The sequence below is a fragment of the Curcuma longa genome, chromosome 15 (genome assembly GCF_044706935.1).
Source record: "Curcuma longa cultivar G26 ecotype Majalengka, Jawa Barat chromosome 15, ITB_CL_G26_1.1, whole genome shotgun sequence".
Classification (NCBI taxonomy): Eukaryota; Viridiplantae; Streptophyta; class Magnoliopsida; order Zingiberales; family Zingiberaceae; genus Curcuma; species Curcuma longa.
This window is the reverse complement of record NC_133875.1, coordinates 5,540,712-5,563,682: the sequence shown is the minus strand read 5'-3', so window position 1 is coordinate 5,563,682 and position 22,971 is coordinate 5,540,712. Positions and strand designations below refer to the sequence as shown.

Below are 22,971 nucleotides of genomic sequence, written 5' to 3'. Positions count from 1 at the left end.
CGTCTCTAATTTATCTAAATCTGAAACAGATTTTAATTCTGTCGTAAATTTTTATTAAATTTTAAATGAATATTTTGACAGAATTCATAAGGTCTCAAATTCTATTTATAATTCATATTTATTTTTATTTATACAAATTTATATATAATTTCGTATCAAATTTATTTTAAATTCCGTTTGAATTTTTTCTCCAAATGTTATATTTTATTAAAGTGAAACGGATTAATAATTTTGTAGCAAATCTATCTTTAATTTATCTAAATCTGAAATAGATTTTAAATCTGTCTTAAACATATGTTTCTAAAGCCCTATTTTTTTTGTTCTTGATATCTTCAGAGATGGATATATATATATAGTTTATGGTCAATTACTGTAACTTTCAGATTTGGATGAATTAATGCATCTTTCTTAACAGAAAAGCAAATTAATAACCAAAAAAAAATCTTATTCCAGAGCATCCATAAAGAACGAAACAATTATGGACAATTAATCTGTTCAAACTACGTACGCCAAGAATTAATTATGTATCATACATTAGAAATTAATTGCTGAAGGCTTTAAAAGTATACACGCTTCAGTTTAAGCGAATCACGCTGCTGATCCGACGGTCGGAGACGAAAGCCATGAAGATGGCCGGCGTGTTCTCCAGGTAGACGTCGAAGATGTGCAGCCATGAACACGTCGTCGATGCCAGTGTCTTGAAGCGTGTTAATCATTCAGCAGCCAACCTATATATTCAACACCTTGACTTTAGAAGTCGAAAGTCAACGTTGACGATACATGGGAGATCAACTGGATGAAAACAAAAGAATCGGAGCCTGATTGATTACACTAAATCAATACTATCGAAACAACGTTTTCCTTTTAATTTAATTAAAACAAGCTGTTGAATCAGACTTAAAATAATCTTGATATATATATTAAAACTTGTGGAATCAAGAAAATGATACGTGACAAAAAAACCTTATTCAAGAACATCCATAAAGAATAAAACAAGGACAATTAATCTGTTCAAACTACGTACGTCAAAAATTAATCACATATTACACACTCGAAGTTAATTAATGAGACGAACCTTAAAAATACGCTTCAGCTGAAGCGAGTCATGCTGCTGATTCGGCGGCCGGAGACCAAAGCACTGAAGGTGGCCGGCGAGTCCTCCAGGAAGACGTCGAAGAAGTGCAGCCATGTGTCCGTGCTCTCGTGGTAGATAGTGCTCTCGCTCTCCAACTCCATCACTTGCAGAACAGTCTTCTCTCCTCGCTCCACTACGTCGTCGACGGGGTTGATCACCACGGGATCGTCAAACAGCTCGACGAACGCGATCTTGCCGCCGGCGGTGATGGCGAAGTGAAAGCCGCCACACTCCGTGCAGTCGAACCACTCCACACCGTCCGTGTACATCGGCATGGTCGTCGCAGCAATCGATCGATCGATCAAGGAGGAGGAGAAACTTGGACGAAGAAGAGCAAGTGAACTGCAGGCTTCTCTGCTCTCCTAGATAGATATATATAGTTTTTGGTGAGTAGTCGCTGTCAATCTCCGTTAATTTAGGAAATCAGTTATTTTTCCTTATTTATCGGAAGCAAATTAATCTTATTTCGCCACATCAATTCTATGTTTGTTTTCAAAATCAAATAAGTTAATTTGTTTTTCACTTTTGGCGGTTACTTCCGCTATATATTCGGTATATATTCAAAGAAAGATTTTTGTTTGTGGATATCTGTGTCAGAGAAATATTGTATCTTTTATTCGGGTTGGGTTCATCTATGGACAACGAGAAAACAAGGTTTAAAAAATAAATTTTTAACACGAAATTAAAATTTATTTTAGATTTATATAAATTAGAAATAGATTTATTATAAAATTATTAATCTATTTCATTTTAATAAAATATAATATTTAAAAAAATTGAGACGGAATTTAAAATAAATTTGATACGAAATTATATATAAATTAAAAATAAATATAAATTATAAATGAAATTTGAGAGCGTATGATTTCTGTCAAAACATCCGTTTAAAATTTAATAAAAATTTAAGACGAAATTAAAATCTATTTCAAATTTAGATAAATTAGAGACGGATTTACTATAAAATTACTAATCCGTTTCACTTTAATAAAATATAATATTTAGAAAAAAATTGAGATAGAATTTAAAATAAATTTGATACGAAATTATATATAAATTTTTAATAAATAAAAATAAATATGAATTATAAACGAAATTTGAGACCGTAGAGACGGATTTGCTACAAAATTACTAATCTGTTTCACTTTAATAAAATATAATATTTAGAAAAAAAATTGAAACGAAATTTAAAATAAATTTGATACAAAATTATATATAAATTTTCATAAATAAAAATAAATATGAATTATAAATGAAATTTAAGACCGTATAATTTCTGTCAAAATATCTATTTAAAATTTAATAAAAATTTAAGATGAAATTAAAATTTGTTTCAAATTTAGATAAATTAAAGACGAATTTACTATAAAAATAGTAATCCATTTCACTTTAATAAAATATAATGTAGATAAAAAATTTGAGACGGAAGTTAAAATGAATTTGAAATGAAATTATAAATAATTTTTTAAAAATAAAAATAAATACTAATTACAAATAAAATTTAAAACTATATAATTTTTTATTAAATCTGTTAAAAAATTTTAAAAATTTTGAGATAGAAATAAATCTATTTCAAATTTATATAAATTAGAGATGATTTTTAAAATAAACATAAAATTTGATTCAAATTTATATAAGTGGAGATAAATTTATTATGAAAATTATTAATTTATTTCACTTTAATAAAATTTATTATGACAAAGCAGACAGAGGTAGGCATCGATCGAATCTCAGTAAAGTCACAAATTAATTATTTTAAATATTTTAAATATTACTAATTTATTTGAAATGTGTGATTGTTTCTTATAATCTAATATATAAGTATAGAAATATAGAATAATGCACACTATCAATATCACTCTAAGACAAATTAGATTCCTAATGGAACAAAATAAATTATGTCGAGACAAGAGCATCTTCATTTTTATGGAAAATTGTGGATGTAAAAATCCACAGCTGATCATGTCCTTCAAGTCGCACGTTGCTTTCTACCACATCGTTTCAAATGAAGTTTTACCATAACATTTCTCTAATATGAAAAAATAAAATTCAATTGAATTTCAAACCATGATGAAATATATTTAACAGAAGATAGGCTTGGCGTCTACGGGTTTGGAGGTAGCTTAATGACAGAAATATTAGGCGAAGATGAATTTAATACAAAATAAAATTAGAGATAAAATTTATATACAGATTTATAAATAGAATTGTAAACAAAATTAGATATATAATCTGACAGAACGATTTCAAAACAAAATTAGAGATGAAATTTATATTTAAAATTACTTTCATTTAGTAAATTAATTAAAAATAGATTTATAAATGAATTTTCAATCAATTTTTAAAATTAGAGATAAAATATTTCTGTCTCAAAATTAGCCACGGGACTTTCACTAACGGATTTTTGAGACTGGTTATTCTATTTTAAAACATTATTTAGAGACGAAAAAATGATTTTTAATTTTCTTGTAGTGACAAATTGATTCAATATTTTTAATTTTTTTCAGATTTAAAATTTAAAATTTAAAAATTATATTTTATTTAAATCTGATTTTTAATTCTCATATAAAAATAAAAATAAAAAATTTTAAAAATAATAATTTTAATAGTATGTGATCATTGATTGTCCATAGATAATTGGGGACTATCAAAATATCACCAGAATATGCTATGAATGGAATGTATTCGGTGAAAATCTAATGTATTTAGTTGCGATGTGTTAGCGCTTGAGATTATAACGAGTGAAAAGAATAACGGAGTTTATCAAAGTTTTCATCATCATAATATATGTTAGGAAATGCATGAAGTTAAAGCATATGTGTGTTTTTATACCTGTTGGTGATCAAAGAACATGTAGCTTTAATATAATTTTCTTTCGCAATATAATATTTTTGTAGATAATTTTCACGCACTTTAATTATAATTTCTTTTAGGTTTGGAGCTTATGGAAAGAAAATAGAGCTTTAGAAATAGTCGAGGATTTCATCCGCCGTACTTTTCCTTTGGATGAAGTTTTGAGATGTATAAAAGTTGGACTTTTATGTATTCAAGAGCGACCAGAAGACAGACTAGAAATATGTTCCATGCTCAAAATATTGGGAAACAATAGTTCTTTATTATCATAACCCAAGCAACCAGGTTTTGCTATCACAGGTGATCAAATTGACACTGATTCATCATCAAACAAGGGTGTTTTGTTATCGATAAATCACTTATCCATTACAATATTTGAAGGTCGATAACGGTAGTTGTGAAAAATATCATGTAAATTTTGTAAAAAGATATATTGTTTTCCTTTCTAAGGAAGCAAGGAAACTTTTGTTTTTTTATTTATCATCATCAAGCAACACAAATAACGGTTGATGATTTCTTCAACAGAGTTTATCTTATTTAATAAAATAAATAAAGTTATTCATGCATCTGATATAAATAATTGCTCTTGCATTTTCTAACTCAGCCATAATTTGATAGTTATTCGACGTGATCAAAATAATAAATAAATTTTATTTTACTTTGTATTTAATTATGGCAACAGTTTAGAAATATATTGTTGCAGATTAATTGATGAGAGACAAGAACAAACTGATTATGGATTTTATTCTTGATATCTTCAGAGATGGATATATATATATATATATTTATGTGTCAATTACTATAACTTTCAGATTTGGATGAATTAATGCATCTTTCTTAACAAAAAAAAAATAAATTAATAAGAAAAAAAATCTTATTCCAGAGCAGCCATAAAGATCAAAACAATTAAGGACAATTATATTAATCTGTTCAAACTAGGTAAGTAAAGAGTTAATCATGTATTACACACTAGAAATTAATTCATGAGACACAAAGCTTTAAAAGCGAGTCACGCCGTTGATCCGGCAGCCGAAGACGATAGCCATGAAGATGGCCGGCGTGTTCTCCGGATAGACGTCGAAGATGTGCAGTCGTCGATGCTAGCTAGTATCTTGATTCTTGAAGCATGTTAATCATTCTGCAGCCAACATATTCAACAACTTGACTTTAGAAGTTGAAAGTCAACGTTGACGATACATGGAAGATCAACTTGATGAAAACAAAAGAATCGGAGCCTGATTGATTACTCTAAGTCAATACTATCGAAACAACGTTTTCCTTTTAATTTAATTAAAACAAGCTGTTGAATCAGACTTAAAATAATCTTGATATATATAAAAACTTGTGGAATCAAGAAAATCATAAGTTACAAAAAAAATCTAATTCAAGAACATCCATAGAGAGCAAAACAAGGACAATTAATCTGTTCAAACTACGTACGTCAAGAATTAATCTCATATTACTTACTCGAAACCAATTAATGAGACGAACCTTAAAAATACGCTTCAGCTGAAGCGAGTCATGCTGCTGATCCGACGGCCGGAGACCAAAGCGCTGAAGGTGGCCGGCGAGTCCTCCAGGTAAACGTCGAAGAAGTGCAGCCATGTGTCCGTGCTCTCGTCGTAGATAGTGCTCTCGCTCTCCAACTCCATCACTTGCAGAACAGTCTTCTCTCCGCGCTCCACTACGTCGTCGACGGGGTTGATCACCACGGGATCGTCAAACAGCTCGACGAACGCGATCTTGCCGCCGGCGGTGATGGCGAAGTGAAGGCCGCCACACTCCGTGCAGTCGAACCACTCCACACCGTCCGTGTACATCGGCATGATCGTCGCAGCAATCGATCGATCAAGGAGGAGGAGAAACTTGGACGAAGAAGAGCAAGTGAACTGCAGGCTTCTCTGCTCTCCTAGATATATATAGTTTTTGGTGAGTAGTCGCTGTCAATCTCCGTTAATTTAGGCAATCAGTTATTTTTCCGTATTTATCGGAAGCAAATTAATCTTATTTCGCCACATCAATTCTTAATCTACAATTTTTTTTTTCACTTTTGGCGGTTACATACATATTGAGAGAAATATTTTGTGGATAAACATGATTTCAAAAATAGATTTTTAAGATAGAATTAAAATTTATTTTAGATTTAGATAAATTAGAGACGGATTTGTTAGAAAATTATTAATCTGTTTCATTTTAATAAAATATAATATTTAAAAAAAATTGAGACAGAATTTAAAATAAATTTGATATAAAATTATATATAAATTTTTATAAATAAAAATAAATATGAATTATAAACGAAATTTAAGACTGTCAGGCCAGCTAGCCTGATCATGCTAGTCAATCCTGTCAAGCCGCTATTGCAGGAGGACTGTAGCTCACCAAATACCATTCTTAATTTCTATTTTAGAAGAGAGATTGTTGGCGTAGGTGCCCGAGTACAACGGTACCACATACCCCGAAGAGCATCTCTATCGCTTTGAAAATGCAACTTTTCTCCACTAGCTCTAGGATGAGGTTTTCCTTACAACTCTCATGGGACTAACTCAACAATGGTTTAACACACTGCGAGAAGGATCCATCCAATTGTTTGATGATTTCACAATATTATTGTTGTGGCATTTTTCAAGGTCCAAGAGGTATCCCCCAATCCCTTTGAATGTTTTGAACTTTGAGTAGAAACAATAGGAATCTCTATGGGAGAGTACATACAAAAATTTACCCAAGCTACGTTGGAAGTGTCCTCGGTAGTGCTGGACATTTTAACAAAAGTATTTTCCTAAGGTCTCCGTGATGATGATTTTTTTTTCAATCTCTAGCCAAAAAACCGCCTCGCAATTACAATGAGTTGCTTGTCCGTAAGGAGAGATATATCAACATGAAAAAAACACAAAAAACCAAACATGGGCAAAGGGGAACCCGATTACCCGAGCTGCTGAGGATGGAGGAGGAAGAGATCATCGCCAAGATTATAAGTTTTCAGTGCCACATGTTCCACCAGTGCCGCAATTCCACTTGGACTTTTCCACCGTCAAATATTGAGTCAACTTTAACCTATTTAACTCTTCCTCCACCAATTAATATATTAATCGACTATCAAGTATCCGATCAATTTTGACTTAAATAATGTCCCATTCGACTAACTAATATATTAATCAAATATCGAAATCCCAACTCAAGTCAATTTGAATTTGGTCAACTTAGTCAAATCTTGACCAAAGATCGATTGTATCAACAAATTCGAACTTAATTGATTATTAAAATTTTTTATATTTTAAAGCTTATTTAGTTAGTTAATAGGTTTGATGTTTCAACCATATTAGTTTGTTTTGGGAATTTCTTTATTTCTTTATAAATTTGATGAGAACTTTACTCACTAACATGGTTCATAAATTTTATACATAAGCGTGATTTATAAAAATTTCACAATCTCCATCCATAAATATTAAATAGTTAAAACTATATAGCGTTCTATATATTCGTTAAGTTTAATGAATTGTTCACCGAAGACTTCTGGTGGCTTATTCTTCGCAGAGCATCGAGCTGACGAAGAAGAAGCAGTGGAAGAGGAAAACTTGGACATGCCGCTGTTTGATTTGGGAACAATTGCAGAGTCCACCGAAGACTTTTGCGTCGACAACAAGCTCGGAGAGGGTGGATTTGGCCCTGTTTATAAGGTATTTGGGAGTGTGATTGCCACTTCAAGAGCTTTGTAAGTGAGTTTAATTTCCTGATATATGTACGCAGGGAAAGTTGGATGGTCAAGAAATAGCTGTGAAGAGGTTATTGAAGACGTCGACGCTGGGCACAGATGAGTTCAAGAACGAGGTGATGGTGATCGCCAAGCTGCAACACCGGAACCTTGTTCGCCTTCTTGGCTGTTGCGTTCAAGGGGGAGAAAGAATGTTGATCTACGAGTACATGCTCAATGGAAGCTTGGACACCTTCTTATTTGGTTAGTTAGTTACTTAAATCTCTTATCATTGATAGTTAGACTAGAGTTAAGTCGATCTGCAAGATGTTTGACTATCTTTTGGCTCATTATCGATCAAATAGATAAGGATAGATGTCGATTGTTGGATTGGAGAATGCAATACAATATCATACTTGGCATTGCTCGAGGCCTGCTTTTATCTTCACCATGATTCTCGATACAGAAAGATTTGAAAAGTAGCAATATACTCCTTGACGAGAATATGAATCCTAAAATATCTGACTTTGGCATGGCAAAATTATTTGGTGGAGATGAAACAACTGGAAATACCAGGAGAGTTGCAGGAACATAATAAATCTTTCAAATTACTCTTTCATTACCTCGAGGAGTGAAAATTTTAAATTAATTTTATAATTCATTAATATTTTGATGCAGTGGATACATGTCTCTAGAATATGCCATGAATGGAATGTTCTCGGTGAAATCAGATGTATTTAGTTTCAGTATGTTAGTGCTTGAGATTATAACGAGTGAAAAAAATAACAGAGCTTATCAGAGTGTTCATCATCATAATCTTCTGGGAAAGGTACGTACAAAGTTAAAGCATGAGCATGGTTTTATACATGTTAGTTTTTTTAGTAATATAATATTATTGTAGATAATTTTCACGCACTCTAATGATAATTTCTTCTAGGTTTGGAGCTTATGGAAAGAAAATAGAGCTTTAGAAATAGTCAAGGATTTCATCCGCCATTCTTTTCCTTTGGATGAAGTTTTGAGATGTATAAAAATTGGACTTTTATGTGTTCAAGAGCGACCAGAAGATAGACCAAAAGTTCTGTGCTCCAAATGTTGGGAAGCAATAGTTCTTTATTACTAGAACCAAAGCAACGAACCAGGTTTTGCTATCACAGGTGATCAAATTGGCACTGATTCATCGTCAAGCAAAGGTGCTTTATTATCAATGAATCGCTTATCCATTACAATATTTGAAGGTCGATAACGGTAGTTGTGAAAAATATCATGTAAATTTTGTAAAAAGATATATTATTTTCCTTTCTAAGGAAGCAAGGAAACTTTTGTTTTTTTGTTGATCATCATCAAGCAACACAAATAACGGTTGATGATTTCTTCAACAGAGTTTATCTTATTTAATAAAATAAATAAAGTTATTCATGCATCTGATATATATAATTGCTCTTGTATTTTCTAACTCAGCCATAATTTGATAGTTATTCGACGTGATCAAAATAATAAATAAATTTATTTAATTTACTTTGTATTTAATTATGGCAACAGTTTAGAAATATATTGTTGCAGATTAATTGATGAGAGACAAGAACAAACTGATTATGGATTTTATTCTTGATATCTTCAGAGATGGATATATATATATATAGTTTATGGTCAATTACTGTAACTTTCAGATTTGGATGAATTAATGCATCTTTCTTAACAGAAAAGCAAATTAATAACCAAAAAGAATCTTATTCCAGAGCATCCATAAAGAACAAAACAATTATGGACAATTAATCTGTTCAAACTAAATACGTCAGGAATTCATCACGTATTACACATTAGAAATCATGAGTCAAAGTCTTTAAAAGCGAGTCACGCCGCTGATCCAGCGGCCGAAGACGAAAGCCATGAAGATGGCCGGCGTGTTCCTCCAGATAGACGTCGAAGATATGCAGCTATGTGTCGGTGAACACGCCGTCGATGCTAGTATCTTGATTCTTGAAGCATGTTAATCATTCTCCAGCCAACCTATTCAACAACTTGACTTTAGAAGTTGAAAGTCAACGTTGACGATACACGGGAGATCAACTCGATGAAAACAAAAGAATCGGAGCCTGATTGATTACTCTAAGTCAATACTATCGAAACAACGTTTTCCTTTTAATTTATTATTAAAACAAGCGGTTGAATCAGACTTAAAATAATCTTGATATATTAAAACTTGTGGAATCAAGAAAATCATAAGTTAATCAAGAAACATCCATAGAGAGCAAAACAAGGATAATAAATTTGTTCAAATCACGTCAAGAATTAATCTCATATTACACACTCGAAGTTAATTAATGAGACGAACCTTAAAAATACGCTTCAGCTGAAGCGAGTCATGCTGCTGATCCGACGGCCGGAGACCAAAGCGCTGAAGGTGGCCGGCGAGTCCTCCAGGTAAACGTCGAAGAAGTGCAGCCATGTGTCCGTGCTCTCGTCGTAGATAGTGCTCTCGCTCTCCAACTCCATCACTTGCAGAACAGTCTTCTCTCCTCGCTCCACTACGTCGTCGACGGGGTTGATCACCACGGGATCGTCAAACAGCTCGACGAACGCGATCTTGCCGCCGGCGGTGATGGCGAAGTGAAGGCCGCCACACTCCGTGCAATCGAACCACTCTACGCCGTCCGTGTACATCGGCATGATCGTCGCAGCAATCGATCGATCAAGGAGGAGGAGAAACTTGGACGAAGAAGAGCAAGTGAACTGCAGGCTTCTCTGCTCTCCTAGATATATATAGTTTTTGGTGAGTAGTCGCTGTCAATCTCCGTTAATTTAGGAAATCAGTTATTTTTCCGTATTTATCGGAAGCAAATTAATCTTATTTCGCCACATCAATATAATTCTAAATTCAAAATTAAATTAAAATCAAAATTAAATTAAAATTTGAAATTCAAAATTAAATTAAAATTCAAAATTCAAAATTAAATTAAAATTTAAAATTCAAAATTAAATTAAAATTTGAAATTCAAAATTAAATTAAAATTCGAAATTCAAAATTAAATTAAAATTCAAAATTCAAAATTAAATTAAAAATTAAATTAAAATTCAAAATTCAAAATTAAATTAAAAATTAAATTTAAAATTCAAAATTAAAATTCAAAATTAAATTAAAATTAAAAATTCAAAATTAAAATTCAAAATTTAAAATTCAAAATTAAATTAAAATTCAAAATTCAAAATTCAAAATTAAAATTCAAAATTCAAAATTCAAAATTAAATTAAAATTTAAATTCAAAATTCAAAATTAATTTAAAATTAAAAATTAAAAATTCAATTCAAAAATCAAACTTAAATTAAAATCTAAAAACATAGAAAGAGGATTCAGAATAGCTGGCACCTCTAAAGTAATCTAACTGATAGGGTAACCCAACCTTATCTACCCGGCAGGGTAATTAAGGGACAAGTTTAACTTGACTCACGGTACTGGTGAAATTTTTGGATGATAGTACGTTAGGGAAGCTTGGGCATCGCATGTCTAGTAAGATATGGCTTCGAACTGGTGCATTTGGCCAAGTGGAACTGACCGAAGCTACCCTTAAATGGATCCTAACTAGTTAGACCAAGGAGTGGTATTAAGTTCAGTGGATTGGACTATCTGGAAACTTCGAAGGCATGGTTACTCTAATGAGGTCCCCGCGACTCACCAGAGCTTAGAAGTTATCCGGAGAATGCCTTTTTGCTGCACCCAAAGCCAAACCTGAATCTAACAAAAAGTTAAATTAAGATGAACGTGATTTAAATGCACCAATCATGGAACACTTCGAGGTGTCAACTCCATATGTTGAGCCAATAGTAAATGATCGTATTCGGTTTGAAGATTTTTTAGCTCGATATAGACAAATCAAAGACAAAGAAGCTCATATTGCTCTGCGAAATATATTAATTGATCATATATAGGAACAATATAGTAATTCTGAATGTTAAATTCCCATAACATTATATTTTTAATTAAGTGGCATTGTCTGCTTTATATTAGTAATATATTCTATCCTAATTATGTGTTATTTTATAATATTTTTAAAATATATTTATATCCAAATAATTATGTAATAAATATTAAAAATAAAAATCATAATAATTATAAATATGAAAAATTAACTTATTAAATATAAATAAAATATTAATTTTAAATATATAATTATCATAAATTAATTATTAAATTAAAATGTAGGTCGATAATTAAATTATGAATAAATGAATAAGAATAAATAGAATATTCTAAGGAATATTCCTTTTTGATGTGAAATGGTATGAGTGGGTTGGAGCTAAAATAGTATTTGGTGCTGAGATTGCACTATTTTAGTGTGAAAATGACACCAAATTTGATGATGTGGATTGGAGATGGTCTAAATCCTCCAAAATAGCGAGAGGCCCCATCCCCATCTCTCTGCTCTAGAGTCGTCGTCGTCACCGTCCATCTAAACCTCCAAAATCATGCGCCCCCCGTCCCCATCTCTTAGTTCTGCAAGAGTCGCCATCCATTCGGCGTCGCGCGCCTCCCGTCCCCATCTCTCTGCCATGTGAGAGTCATCGTCGTTGCCGTCCATTCATCGCAGGAAGATGCCATCGCGCTCCCCCCGTCTCGATCTCTCTGCTCTACGAGAGTCGCGTCGTTGCCTTCATCTGGGCCGCGCCGACGTCGCCATCCAGGGGTCAGCCCCATGGAGCTCTGTCACGTGATCAACCACCCTCTCGCCCTAGCCCACTGCAGCTGCGCCCTCTCCTAGCTCGACCTCCACCTTCACGAGCCCGTCGTGCACACCATCAACACCGTTGAGATGCTCCGCTCCAACCGCCTCCTTGACACCGCCGCCATCGTCTCCTCGCGCTCCGCACTCCTCTACGATCTCGATGTCCTCACCGATGGCCTCCAGGACGAGTCCTAGAACGTGACTCGCTTCCTCATCCTCGTCTAGCCCACCTCCCTCTCCTCCATGCGCCCAAATGTGGTGCCTTCGAAGATCTCGACGGTGGTGGCCAACCAGGGCGCCTCCATGCTAGTGCTCTCAACCTTCTCACGGAGAAACATCAACCTGACAAATTGGAGGTGATCAACTCATAATCGAAGGCAGACAAGTTGTCGATGTTCATCCTGGACGTGAGGGCGAGGAAGGGGACGCTCAGCCCGTTCTCCTATGTCCTTTATGTGGATTTTGAGGGCTTGTTGGAGGACGCAAAGGTGAAGGAGGCGATCGAAGAGATCTCCCTGACCACGAGTTCGCGAGGATCTTGGGCGGTGTAGATCCTTGCGAAAATAGCCGTGTAGCAGCCCAAGAAAGGTAAAAAATATCTAAGGATGATACCACTTTGATAGCACTCCAATGAAAAAGAGACACTCGATATCAGCAACTTAAATAAAAAAGAGACAAGATAGTGGAGAACTAACGTATTCTTATTGCAGATGAATGAAAAACTTGATTACAACCATAGGCTATATATGCCTTTATATAGCAATATGAAAAATTAATCTAATCCTAAAATCATGCTATGGATCCTAAAATTGTGCATCTAGATTGAATCTAGACCAATCATTTATTCAACGCATATCCCTTGACTACGGATACTTTATCTTAATATTTATAACTTGATTTAAATAATACAACATAGCCTCTTAAAATAAGTCACAAATATTAGTCATCACAATCGCCTATATCCCAATCGCCTTCTTCAACTTAAGAAAATTCTCTGTCTTCATTGGTTTTGTAAAGATATCTGCAACTTGATATTCACTAGGGCAATACTCGATATTGATTTGCTTTTCTACAATCCATTCTTTGATTTTATGATACTTGATATCAATATGCTTGCTGCAACAATGAAAGACTGGATTCTTATATAATGTAATTGTTGACTTATTATCACAGAAAATTATCGTAGGGTCATCTTGCTCGTGTTGTCGAAAATCTAAAATTTTTCTCAGCCAAATTACTTGTGTAGCACAATTTGTTACCGCTATATATTCTGCTTCTGTTGAAAGTGCTAGCACTTGCTGTTTTTAGAAGCTTATTTGCTTGAGTGAGTCTACTTGGGGATCAAGAAACATAAAGATTGATAAAGGGATTAACATGGTCCTCTGCCTCATTGATCAATCTAAATATTGAGGATAAAGGGCATGGTCATACATTATCATAGTCATGAAGGTTATGTCGAATCTCGATATTCTTGTCACTTGAGTAGTAATAATGCATTGCTAGATGCCGCTCATTGCTTATGTTTCTAAAATAGGTTTTGAGACATTACCAACGTTACAAGAACATATTGAGTCACACACAAATAATACTCTACTTGGAGATGGACTTATTTAGTTTGATTAAAGGAACAATTACACTCATTGGATAGCCTAGACTCGAATTAGACTCAAATTGGTTGAATTTGAGTTAGACTTAAATTAAACCAAGCTGATGAATAGATTTGATTTATCATGCATGATTAATGTGGATTAATCATGCATAAAGAAGAGGAAGTTATCATGCATGATTAATAGGATTAATCATGCATTGATGAAAGAATGCCAAAAGCCTAAAAATATTTGGTATTCATGACATGAGTATAAAAGAGTTTTTCTTGCAAAAACTCATGGATGATTCATTTTTTTTCTCCTCTCCTCTTCTTCTTGGTCGAGCTCTACAAGAGAGGTTGTTAGCACAATCAAAGTTTCTCCAAAAAATGAGTGTTAGTGTGAATATGCATAGAGACACAGACACTTGAACGTGCTAGAGATCCGACAACATTTGGATGAGTAAGATAAGTGAAGAGTACGCATCAAAAATAAATCCTATTAGATAGAATTTCATAGTTCTGAACTAGTACGGATTTTTCGTATGGATCGCTTGAGAGATCCTATTTTCCACTATGAAATTTTATTTTATTGCATAGTCTTTCCAACACGAGCTCATCCTGGATCGCTCCCTTGGGCTGGTAGGGAGGCGGAGCATCTATTCGGTGGTAACTCCCTTACGGCTTGTTTGGGAGGAGGTGAGGGAAGGAGAAGGAAGGGTAAATAAGGAGAAGGAAATTTGTAATCTTGTTTGTAAAGAAGTGAGGGAAGGGGAGAGAAGGGGAAGGAAGGGTAAGCTTTCCCCCCTTGCATGCCCATAAATAGACATAATTCCTTACACTCCGATTTGGGGTGTAAGGAAGGGGAAGGAAATGTTAAAACATATTTATTCCAATTTTACTCTTATATTAAAATATTAATTATTAAAATAACTTATCTTTTAGATTTTTGCACCGTTGTTCCTCGTCACATAACACAGTCGTCACAGGATCTCATCACTCGCACTCCTCGATATCGACCTTCGTCGTAAATTTTTTACATCAGTAAATTTTTATAAAAATATATATAAAAATGTTGATTTATCTTTTATCGTACCAAAGTGTACAAATTCTGTATTTCATATATTTTTATATATCTACTTATTATTTTTAAAAAATTTTATTTATTTAAGTTGTAAATATTAATTTTTGTTAATCTTATGAGCTATATATATTTTTTCATATATAAATTTATTTTAAAAAATTAAGCTATTTTTGTAATTTTATATATTTAGTTTATAATTTCAATTGACGAACTCATTGAACGAATAGTTATAAGGCATTAGATAAATAAAATACCTAACGAACAATTATTTTTAAATTATTAGAGATCTATTTTAACAAGTAAGGATATTTTTATAATTTTATATATTTAACATTCATTTCCTTTTCCTTCCTCCCAAACAAAGTAGTACATGTTACGTTAATGAACCTTCCCTTTTTGTCAAATAAAAAATATATAAATACTTCTCTTCCCTTTCCTTTCCCTCCCTTCCTCTTCCCTTAATGAACCTTCCAAACATAGTGTTAGACGGCTCGAAGGAGTGGGCGCCTCCGCCGCCTCCGGTGGCAACGAACTGAGCCAAGGGACTGCCGCCCTCTTTTTGTTTTTCCTATGCTTAGAGGAGGCAGACGCGGCCAACGACTCCAAGCTCTGCGCAAGATTGCCTGCGGTCGCCTCGCGCTCACGCTCCTCCGCCTCCTCTCGCTCGGCGTCGACGCCGCCCCACGGCTTGGACAGGATTCTGGCTATGGGATCGAGATCGATTTTCGAGTTCCGATCGGAAGCGAAGGAAGGTGAGTTATCGTGCGCCGTAAAAGGGGAACGGAACGGCGGACGGTGCTGTAAAACGCCGACAGCGAAGAGAAAGGGAAGTGGCGATTTGGGGAATGCAAGCGATTACAATAAACCCTGGTTGTTTGGGTTCGGATAATAGAGAACTATTACTCCCCAACATTTGTAGCACGGTGGACATTATCGGTCTATCTTCTGATCGCTCTTGAACACATAAAAGCCCAACATTTATACATGTCAAAACTTCATCAAAGGGACAAGAATGATGGATCGAGTCATCGACTATTTCTAAAACTCTATTTTCTTTCCATAAGCTCCAAATCTAAAGAAAAAAATATATATAATACACAGTCATATTTCATAATTTTATAAATTTAAGATGCTCTTCTAATTTTTATCCGATATTAAATATTTACTTCTTACCTCTCCTAGAAGATTTTGGTGATGAACGGATTGATAAGCTCCATTATTCTTTTTGCCGGTTATAATCTCAAGCATTAACACTCCAAAACTAAATACATCAGATTTCACTGAAAATATTCCATTCATGGCATATTCTGGAGACATATATCCACTGCATCAAAATATTAATGAATTATAAAATCAATTTAAATTTTTTACCTTTCTCTAAGTAATGATATAGTAATTTGAAAGACTTACTATGTTCCTGCGACTCTCTTGGTATTTCCTGTTGTTTCATCTCCGCCAAACAATTTTGCCATGCCAAAGTCAGATATTTTAGGATTCATTTCCTTATCAAGAAGTATGTTGCTAGTTTTCAAATCCCTATGTATGATTCTGTATCTAGAATCATGGTGAAGATAAAGAAGACCTCGAATGATGCCAAGTATGATGTTGTATCGCATTCTCCAATCCAACAATCGACGTCTGTCCTTATCTGGTCGATAAAGAGCCAAGAGAAAATCAAAGATCTTGTATATTAACTTAACCTGAGTCTTATCGCAAGATATTTAAGTATCTAACTAACCAAATAAGAAGGTGTTCAAGCTTCCATTGAGCATGTACTCGTAGACCAACATTCTTTCTCCCCCTTGAATGCAACAGCCAAGAAGGCGAACGAGGTTCCGGTGTTGCAGCTTGGCAATCACCATCACCTCGTTCTTGAACTCATCCGTGCCCTGCGTCGACGTCTTCGATAACCTCTTCACAGCTATTTCCTGACCCTCCAACTTTCCCTGCGTACATATATCAGGAAACTCACTCACAAATCTCTACTTTCATTGAATTGGAATGCTTGCAGTGACAATCAGTCCCAAATACCTTATAAACAGGACCGAATCCACCCTCTCCAAGCTTGTTGTCGATGCAAAAGTTTCCAGTGGCCTCTGCAATTGTGCGTAAATCAAATAACGGCAGGTCCAAGTTTTCCTCTTCTACTTCTTCTTCATCGGAACGATGCTCTGCGAAGAATAAGACTCCAGAAGTCAATTGATATGTCGAGTTATAAAATCCAAGAAGAGTAGAGATTGGTTGACATTTACTCTTCTTCTTCTTTGCTGCCCAAACACAGCTAGCGACGCAAAGTAAGCAAAGAGCTGCTACACAGGAGATGGTGATGATGATCGTGCGCATACGACGTTGGCCAGACTCCATCGGCTCCGTGACTGACGCGGAAATGTGTCGACAAGTTAACCGCCGGCATAATCTAGCAATAGATTTTTCATGTCTGACATGGAGAGGCTGCTCTGACGAACTGCCGTAGAAGAACTTGATATCAGCGAGTCCGGACGTCCAAATCATGCAGCCGCTTGCGCTCCCGGTACTGAGATTGGCACTCGCGTACGCCGTGCAGGAGCAACTCCCCAAGCACCAGCTCCGGCAATCCTCCAGGCTCATGCTCCGGTTCACTGCCGAGGCTGTCGTGTCCGGCAACTTCAAGCTGCTCTGCTGAAAGAACCCATCGGTGGCGTTCCGGCAATCCAGCGCCGTTGTCCGCACGCAGCCGTCGGAGAGATTTCCGTTCACGTCCCAGTTCCGCGGATTCCGGGGGCGAAACCCCGGCAGGCATCGACACATCGGCCACGCGTTGGGGTAGCATACCGCGTTGGGGCCGCAGGGGGAGAAAACGTCGCAGGGGTCCATGGGAGCATACACCCACCCACTCCATGTCTGCGTCTCCTCGATCCACACCTCGCCCCGCAGCAGCCCGTCAGGCATCAGCACTCCCCTCACGATCACGGACGGATTGTTGACGGCGAACCACGCTGCGACTTCTTGTTCGTCCACCGCGAACTCGTAGCGCACCAGACTTTCCAACCCGATTCTCGGATGGCCGCTGAAGTAGAGGCCGTTCCATGGCCCCGACCGCCACCGCGGCTGCGTCCCCTGCCACACGAACTGCTGCGCGTTGCCCTGTTTCTCGATGCCGAAGGTGTAGTTCCCCGGAGCCGGATCCGTGGCGCTTGTCCAGGCCGTGAGCTGGCGATTGAGCCCGCTCGTGAGGTTCCACCCGATCTTCATGCCCGGGAGGTTCATGTTGGTCGGGAAGTCGTGGCTCTGCCACAACGGGTAGCTGTTCCGGTCGCCGCCGGCCTCTCTGACCACCAAGTTTGCGTCATCGAGAAGCTGCGCAGCCGGGTTAGCAACGGCGACCTCAGTGGAGGAGTTCCAGTAGACAGTGCCGTTGCCGTCGGTGATGAGGAGCGTTCCGTTTGCTGTGAGAGAAACGCTGCCTGATGTGCCGGCGATGGGACGCCGGCGGTTGGCGATCCACACGACGGAGTCGACGGAGATGTTGCGGAACCATATGCCGACGTAGCGATTGCTCGATCCGGCGGGGCTGAAGAAGCCCAGCTGGAACTTGCCGCCGGCGGAGATCAAGCTTGCTTCGACACCGTCGGTGTCGGTGAGAAGCCGGCCTGGAGTTAACGTGTCGTCTGCAGTGGAGCAAGAGAAGAGAATGACACTGAGAAGAAGGAAGATGATTCTGCTCATCGTGAATGAAGGGCGATCGATGCGACTGGAGGATGGAGAATTGATCAATTAATGTGAAGGACTTTCCTGGAAGAGATCAAGAGATGAACTGCTGGCGGCTAAATTATTCAAATCCATTATTATGAATAGCTTTTTTTTCCCTACCAAATTTCAAAACCACACAATTCAACCCCTTCCTTCCATCGCCTTAAGTAGCGTATTCTTCTCTACTCAGCAAAAATTTATTTATATTTGTTTAATATTTACAAATTAATTAATTAAATTTGAAGACAGCTCATAACAAAATTTGAAGACAGCTCATCAAATTTATAAATAAACAAAAAAATTCTCAACACAAACAAATAAATAAAGTCGACACATCACTCTCATTAATCAATTAAACAAAGATTAATAAAAACTAAATCAATTAAGTTAAAAACAAATTTAAATAAAGCTCACGAAACTAATTTACCGTTTAAACAACTACGTCAATAACTTATTCATTTTAAACGTGCATGGCCGGCTCAGTTACCTTATTAAGCTTAAAGAATATAAAATTTAATTGGACATTTGTGCTTGACTCATTTCCACCTAAGATCGTTGGTTTAATTGATCGTCCTTAGATAATTAATACCAACTTTAAAAAAAAAATCTATCAATAGAGAGATTCTTCAGCATTTACTTATTATGAGTTGACTTAGTCTTAAGAGATGTTGGGACTGCTAGCTGCAGATATAGACAGAGAAGAAAAAATGATGGCAAGGGTTTCAGAGAACTCCGCGTTGATTTGTCTCCAAAAAAAAAACAGGCTAGAATATCCATTTCAGAGAACTCCGCGTTGACTGTAGTACAAATAGTCAAAGTAACAGAAGTCAAAGCATTACAGAATATCACAATACTTGAATGCATGGCCGTAGGTCAGATTAAAGAAAGCTACTGGAAAACAGGGAAGTAGATGATTCAGGGAAATCAGGAATGGGAGGTGTTGCACTCAGAAGCATTCATTCAATCGAGAATGGGAGTTAACTTTCACCGTGTTACTAACTATCTAAATCAATTTAAAGTATGATGACATCTTTTAGTCGTGATTATTGTCATAATTCTGTATTTGTGCAAAACTATATGAACTAGTAATTGTTGTCACAGATGGCCTATATACAGGACAAGCTGTCCATGTATCAAGTAGTGTTCTACTGCTCAAGTGCTCCTCCATTCTACTATTTCATCCAATAAAAATCTGCTAGTGTTGTTGGCTCTAAGTAGCCTATTCTAACTAAGATTTGGGCACAAAACATCAAATGCTAAACCGACTTTTCAAACTAAAACATGGCTCAACATGTCAACCACATAAAGAAAACTTACAAGTGCAAAATCTGTGAGAAATTGCTTCCAACACCAACTGAGAGCTCCAGAAACTCAGATGATCACTTTCTTGTTTTGCTTTCAGGATTGTCCTTGTGAGCATGGTCTTAGTGTGCGTGTAGGCTATATGAGATTGAGCTGCTGCTAGATGCAAATGAAGTGTGTATACCACATGATTTATCGAATTTATCACCCTAAGAAACCATATAAAATGTTTTACTAGTCACATAACATTTAAATTAGCCAACCAAAGCAATTCATAATTCCAATATTATAAATTTACAAGTATCAGTTATACATCCAAATAATCAAGTTAAAAATTCATAGAATATAAAGCATGGCATATAATACTCCAACTTAATTAAACTAAATTGGATTAGGACTTGTTATTTGGCGAAAGTCTGCCTCTCAAACCAACCAACAATAGATTCGACTTGGATTTGTTTTTTCCTTTCGCTATAAATTTTGGCTCAATAAGTGAGATGATTTTGAAGTAATGAACCTTTGCATTCTGAATGCACAAGAAGAGCTATTAAAGCTGCTTTTTGAAACAATCAACATGAACAATTCCCATATGAGACCTTGCAAGGCATTTATAAATCAAATGGTTGGAGATTGAAGGTTAAATGTCACTTCACAAACCAATCTATATGGCTCAAGGTAGAATTGAAACCTTACACATATCAATTCTCATAATGCATGTAACGTATATAGGTTTCATACTCTTTAAGGCAGGAATCAGTTAACTAAACCAGATCGAGTTTGTACATAGCCACTAAGCATCTTTATATGGAGATATCTGTTAAATACTAATTCTATTCAAAATTGATTGTTGATAGTTACACCTTATATGATCTTTATATGGAGTTTGTATAGTGGTCGGTGGGAAACTTCCGTAGGACCGGACCGGCTACCCCCAGGGATTGAGTCCATGAGACTGGGATTTATCATTTTTTTAAAAAAAATTGATTGCATACACATAAGCACCTGCATCCTCTCTGTTGTACTGCAGGAGGCTCTGAAAACCGATCATCCACAAATAAACAGAGGAAGATGGGATTCCTAACGAATCTGGGCAAATATCCTCAAGAACTTGAGGTAACTGATAAGACACCATGACACAGGTTACATTATCAAATACCAATGTTGGATCTGAATGCCTGAAACCCATCAAATTATTAAATGAATTAACCTTAATTAACATTATTTTTTCTTGCACTTTCATAGATGTCGTAAAAATAACTTTATTAACTGTATTGAATGAAATAATACAAGTTATAGCCATATATATAGGCAATATTTCTTAGACCGGGTCACATAATACCGGGTCACATAGACCGGGTAACATAATATTAATAATCTATATTAATATTCTAACACCCCCCCTCAAACTCAAGGTGGTAGAGTAGAGATCAGCTTGAGTTTGCTTAATAACACATAGAAGCGACCCGGCAAGAGAGACTTGGTGAAGACATCTGCAATTTGATGTTCGGTAGACACAGATCGCAATTGCACAGTGCCAGCACTAACATGCTACCGTACAAAATGACAATCGATCTCGATGTGCTTAGTTCGCTCATGAAACACATCATTTCGAGAAATCTGAATGGCACTCTGACTATCACAATGAAGATCAGTGGCAGGCGGTTGAGGAATGCCAAGATCAGAAAGAAGTCGTCGAATCCAAAGAAGCTCAGAAGTAGAATTAGTAAGCGCATGATACTCTGACTCAGCGCTGGAACGAGAAACAACAGTCTGTTTCTTGCTTCGCCAAGAAATAAGAGAATCACCCAAGAAGAAACAATAACCAGTGATGGAGCGTCGGTCAGTGGGATCGCCTGCCCAATCAGCATCAGAGTAACCAGTGAGTACCAATGATGAATCAGCAGAGAAGTGAAGACCATGTAGGAGAGTGCCCTTAACATAGCGGAGAATACGTAATACAGCAGAGTGATGAGCTGTACAGGGACTAGTCATGAACTGACTAACGATGTGAACTGCATGAGCTATATCAGGACGAGTGACTGTCAGATATATCAGGGAGCCCACTAACTGACGATAGAGCGTGGGGTCCTCAAGAGGGGCGCCATCGAGAGGAGTGAAACGACAGTCTGCCTCAAGTGGAGTTGAGGCAGTCTTGCTGTCAGTCAGGCCAGCACGGGAGATGAGGTCAGAAGCATACTTTGCCTGGGACAAATAGATACCATCTGCCGTGTCAGAAATCTCAAGACCTAGAAAGTAACGCAGCTTACCAAGACACTTCATATCAAAATGCTGATGAAGATAGGTCTGCAAATCAGATATTCCAGAGGCATCGTCTCCAGTGATCACCATATCATCAACATATAATAATAGAATAATAATCCCGGATGAGGAGCGACGAATGAATAAAGCAGAGTCATAGAGAGAGGCGGTAAAACCATACTGAATAAGTGCTGAGCTGAACTTGGCGAACCAAGCTCGTGGTGCCTGCTTCAGACCATAAAGAGCACGACGTAGCTTACATACCTTCCCTGAAATGTCTGAACCCGGCGGCGGACTCATATAAACCTCCTCGATCTCCATGAAGAAAAGCATTCTTCACATCCAACTGGTGAAGAGACCATCGACGAGCAGCAGCAATAGCTAAAAGACAACGTAGAGAAGTCAAACGGGCAACAGGAGCAAATGTTTCTTCATAGTCAATGTCGTACTCCTGTAAGAAACCTCTGGCCACGAGACGAGCTTTGTAGCGCTCAACAGATCCATCAGAATTTGTTTTGATCTTGTAAACCCATTTGCAGTTAATAGGTTTCTTGCCAGGTGGTAGATCAACGATATCCCAAGTCCCAGTCTTCTCAAGAGCCTGCAGTTCCTCAG

The 22,971-nt window shown here is 36.4% G+C and overlaps 2 protein-coding genes and 1 pseudogene across 2 annotated transcripts; 2 read left to right on the top strand and 1 right to left on the bottom strand.

Moving 5' to 3' along the window:
* Positions 1 to 7,476: 7,476 nt before the first annotated feature.
* Positions 7,477 to 9,032, top strand: LOC141845909 (G-type lectin S-receptor-like serine/threonine-protein kinase SD1-1). The gene is made up of 3 exons (XM_074733910.1): positions 7,477 to 7,662; positions 7,733 to 7,940; positions 8,614 to 9,032. Exons 1-3 carry the CDS (start codon positions 7,477 to 7,479, stop codon positions 8,637 to 8,639), a joined length of 420 nt encoding a protein of 139 aa, XP_074590011.1. The 3' UTR covers positions 8,640 to 9,032.
* Positions 9,033 to 11,456: 2,424 nt separating this feature from the next.
* Positions 11,457 to 12,948, top strand: LOC141845908 (arogenate dehydratase 1-like; annotated as a pseudogene).
* Positions 12,949 to 15,823: 2,875 nt separating this feature from the next.
* On the bottom strand, positions 15,824 to 18,791 carry LOC141845907 (G-type lectin S-receptor-like serine/threonine-protein kinase At4g27290). The gene is made up of 6 exons (XM_074733908.1): positions 17,319 to 18,791; positions 17,098 to 17,237; positions 16,805 to 17,012; positions 16,477 to 16,714; positions 16,240 to 16,390; positions 15,824 to 16,138 (listed from the first exon to the last, which is right to left on the bottom strand). Exons 1-6 carry the CDS (start codon positions 18,769 to 18,771, stop codon positions 15,824 to 15,826), a joined length of 2,505 nt encoding a protein of 834 aa, XP_074590009.1. The 5' UTR covers positions 18,772 to 18,791.
* Between the last annotated feature and the right edge of the window lie 4,180 nt (positions 18,792 to 22,971).